Source organism: Miscanthus floridulus, chromosome 15 (genome assembly GCF_019320115.1).
Source record: "Miscanthus floridulus cultivar M001 chromosome 15, ASM1932011v1, whole genome shotgun sequence".
In the NCBI taxonomy this organism is placed as follows: domain Eukaryota; kingdom Viridiplantae; phylum Streptophyta; class Magnoliopsida; order Poales; family Poaceae; genus Miscanthus; species Miscanthus floridulus.
In genome coordinates this window covers 85,645,068-85,649,078 of record NC_089594.1, presented here as the reverse complement: position 1 = coordinate 85,649,078, position 4,011 = coordinate 85,645,068, and the positions used below count along the sequence as shown (strand labels likewise).

General features: G+C 55.0%; 1 protein-coding gene across 1 annotated transcript; it reads right to left on the bottom strand.

Annotated features, from left to right (window-relative positions):
• Positions 1-319: 319 nt before the first annotated feature.
• On the bottom strand, positions 320-2,602 carry LOC136509235 (myosin type-2 heavy chain 1-like). Its single transcript, XM_066504061.1, has 6 exons — positions 2,120-2,602; positions 1,816-2,029; positions 1,372-1,737; positions 1,072-1,291; positions 900-1,004; positions 320-813 (listed from the first exon to the last, which is right to left on the bottom strand). Exons 3-6 carry the CDS (start codon positions 1,396-1,398, stop codon positions 425-427), a joined length of 741 nt encoding a protein of 246 aa, XP_066360158.1. The 5' UTR covers positions 1,399-1,737; positions 1,816-2,029; positions 2,120-2,602; the 3' UTR covers positions 320-424.
• Positions 2,603-4,011: the final 1,409 nt, after the last annotated feature.

Here is a 4,011-nt window from a genome sequence, read left to right as displayed (position 1 = left end):
CTCCTCGGGGAGGTCGGCACTCTACGCGTCGCACCACCGGCCAGCTCCGGGTCCCACGCTATGAGTTGTTCCACTAAACCGGGGCTGGCGCTGTTCTCATGTTTAGACAAAACGTCGCGCTACGCTCTTCAACGTTAAAATCAGCAATAAACTAAGTTTTTTCGCTAATACATTCTACGCTTCGACATATACTTACGTCGTCCATGCGCCGTCCTAGCCATACTGAGTACGCTACGATGTCCGTGTCGACACTGAGTGCTCGACTGCGCTACGACTAAGTTGTTGAGACACCGAGTGCTCTTAACTCATTTACAGTCAATTTACAAGCACTGAGTGCTTCGCCAAATATATAAACAATGCTTACAATCATATTTTACATAATATCGACATGTCAGCACTAATGTTTCTCATGTGGCCCAAGGCCCTAATACAGGTGTATATCTCCAACGATGGCCTCGGCGACCTCCCTGGATTCGTCGCGCAGCTCGCCAGCTCTTTCTTCGCTGGTGCCAGCAGCCACCCCTGCGGCAAACCTGTTCAGGTCAACCGTAGGGTAGTGCGACCGCACCACCCCGAGGACGTGGGAGGCCACATAGTGGCGCGCTTCCTCCACAAAGCCCTTAAAGTTTCCCAGCGAGTTCCGGCATCGTTCGACAATAATCATTGGATTCGGCAGCCCTCTGTTACTAGCTGAGGAGGTGTTGTCCATCTCAATGATATTGAGGAGAGGCGTCACTCCCTCCTCCATTTGCTGGGCCTTATCTTGATACCACTGTACTTGCCGCGCGAATTCGTCGAATTGTCTCTTGTTGCCTGCGCGAACGGCGGCAAGCATGAAGACCATGCTGAGTATGGAAAAACAGGACTAATATGGCACAACTGAGTTGGCCATGACGTACCTTCCAATTCGGCGGCAAGCCTCTCCGCGGCTGCTTCGGCTCCCTCCTTTTTGCCTCGAAGGCATTCCAGCTCCAGCTTGAGGACGGTGGTTTCCACGGCGAGGTCTGCAATACCATTTGAGCCGCACATTCATCCAGACAAGCGTGAAATCGGAAGACTACTATTGCAGACCTATTTTTTCCTTCTCCAAGCGAGCACAAGTTTCCTCCATTACAGGCCTCTCCGAAGACAGTGCCGACTCCTTAGTTGCCACCTCAAGGAGTTGTTCCTTCAGCTCTGATACTTGGCTTTTCAGCTTAGCCACTTCGGCTTTCAGTGCCTCGTTCTCCTTGAGGGTCGGCTCTATGGAGTTGTAGCAATGTCTGGTGTATTCACTGTTCTTCTCCAGGTCCTGCGAAATAGCTCGGCGCTACTTATCGTGGTGACAAGATCAAGCAAGAACTGTACCATTTTGAGTTCTCAACGCCTTACCTGCACTTGAGTGTACAGTCTTTGCATTGTCCGGCAAATAGCACGAGACACCGACCCTTCTGTGCCTGCCTCATGGCACACCCACTCGTCAGCAGTTTCTCTCCGTGCCACGAACACACGGTGAGGTCAGTCATCTTCGGCATGCTCTGGTGGCTCCACCTCCTCGACGTCCGCCCCCTCTTGGGGTGGTTCAACCCTGGCAGCAGCGGTGGCTCTGGCAGCGGTTGCTCGAGGAAACAGGTCGGCTCCGCCCCAGAGGTCAGCAGCTGGCACGCTAGCTGAGCTAGTCTGTGCCCCTCTTGCCTCTGGGCGTCTGGCGTTCTCCCTGACCTATTCCTCCGCGTTAACTGTTCGTTCTACGGCTGCCTGTTACAACATACAACAATTCAAGGATTTTCTGCCAAGACAACAAGTTTTCACTTTTTCAATCAAGATGTCTATCACCTTAGGTATGGAAGATTGTGGTGCATGATCACCATCTGCTACCGCTGCGGCTTCCTCCTGTCTAGGCGGCGTCAGGGCCCTGGGCGGACTCCTCCTTGCCTCCTCGACGATGGGCCGCGGCTGTTCTGCGGCAGTCTCGCGCTGCCGTTCTGCGGTGCCAGCAACCGAGCTCGGTGCAGGTCTAAAGGAGATGGGGACCTCGGTGGACGCTGGTCTGCAGATTTAAGGATGATGCGCAAATCATTCAGTACTCGATATCAAGTTACAACTGCGAACAGATGAAGCATTTGATAAGAAGACTTACACCGAAGATTGTGTGAACCTGGCGCCGAAGCGCCGACCTGTCTTGCTACCACCACCAGAGCTCCCCTGTCCCTGAGTCTGTTGCACAGGAGGAGTTGGCTCGTGTCGCTGTGGTGGTGGCACACCTTGGGCCGTCGGTGTGCTAACGGCCTCCGTGGTTCGTGGCGGCTCTCTCCCCGGCGCCACACTCGATGATCGTGGTCTTGCTGCCGTTCCAGCTGAGGTCGGCGTGACTCCCGTTGTTGTCCTCTCTTGTCTAGCTGCAGGCGCAGGTCCCTGCTGGCTTCTCTGGGTCGGGGGCTGCTGGCCAGTTTGCTGGGGCCTTGCCGCTTCCTGCAGTCTCGACCTGGTCGGCGACGCCGATGCCGTTTCCTCCTGCCCCGGCAGGTTCATGCGAAACTGCTGAGACAGTGGAATGGTGTCGTCGTCATCTTCTTCGCCAGCTCCCGACGGCCGCGACCTCTTACGGCCGCTGTCTCCACCAATGTTCAGGGCACCGCCAGTGCGCAGGCGGCTACCCGTCTTGCTGGGCTGGTCTGCACCCTCCACCACAGGACGCTTCTCGGCAGCCTTGTCGGTGAAACGCTCTGCGATGTTCTCGAACTGGACCCCGTCATGGCGGTCCACCCCTTGCGGCCAGTCTTCGTCTGGCAGTTTGGATACATACACCGCCGCTCGTAGCTGACCACAAACCTTCATATGTGAGATGAATATGACAAGCAGAAAATCAGACGCAGATAAAAGACTGATGACAAACAGATCTCAACTGCGGCGGCGGATCACCCAAGTGGAATGCCCGAGGCATCCCATCAGGCACGGTGTACCCTGTTATGTTGAACACCTGGCCCAGGCGCTCGTTGAGGTCGGCATTGGACAGATCGCCATCTGCCTCTCTGGTCGGGTCCTGGCTGCCAGTATACTCAAACATGGGATGCACCCTTTCCTTACAGGGCTGCACCCTCCGGCTCATCCATACGCCCGCCACATATATGCCGTCAATGCAGCGATCATACATCTTGAGCAGCTCCTGCACCTGATCCAAGTTTCTTGGCAGGGAGGTCCACTTCTCATGTTGCTCCGGGATCTTGGTCACGTCGCACATCACCACTTCGTCAGTTTCTGCAGTGCCAACGTAGAACCATTTCTTGAACCAATCTCTAATGGAATTGTTGGCCCGGATATTCAAATATTCTGATTTTTTGTCCTCCCGGAGAACAAAATACACCCCCACCGGCGATCTGAGATCTGCCGGCCACTCCTTTCTTCTTGACACAATAAAAGTACCGCCATAGATTGAAATGGGGATAAATTCCCAGAAAGCACTCACAGAAGTTGATAAAGATTGACACAGCAAGGATTGAGTTGGGATGAAGATGACATAGGGACAATTTGTAGAACTTGAGGAGTCTGCGGAGGAAGGGATGTACTGGGGTGCCGAATCCGCGAAGGTAGTAGTCTTCGAAGACTACGAGCTCGCCCGCCTCTGGCTTCGGGTAGCTCTCCATCGTAATCCGCCATCCGCCGATGTTCTGCTCCGGCAGAAGCCCCATTTGCACCAGCCGGTACATGGATGCGGCTGTGCACTTTGCCTTGGTCTTCATCAGCTCCTTCAACGGATCGGCTCTACGCGGCGCCATTCCTCTCTCCTCTCTCCAGCGATTGCAAGCGAGGCGGAGGGCGATTGAGTTGGCGGCGGCGGAATGTGTTTTGGTGGCTTGCGGCAGGGCCAAGGCGCTGAGCAGATTTAGGTTTTCTGCCCGTGAATCGCGGCGGCGGTCGCTCGATTTTGCGGGCACGGCTGCGGTTGCTACAGTTGGAAAGGTGAAGCGACGAACGCGAGAAAAAAGCCGGCGATTTTGGAGAAGAGCTTTTATATTGCGCGGCGCAACCCTT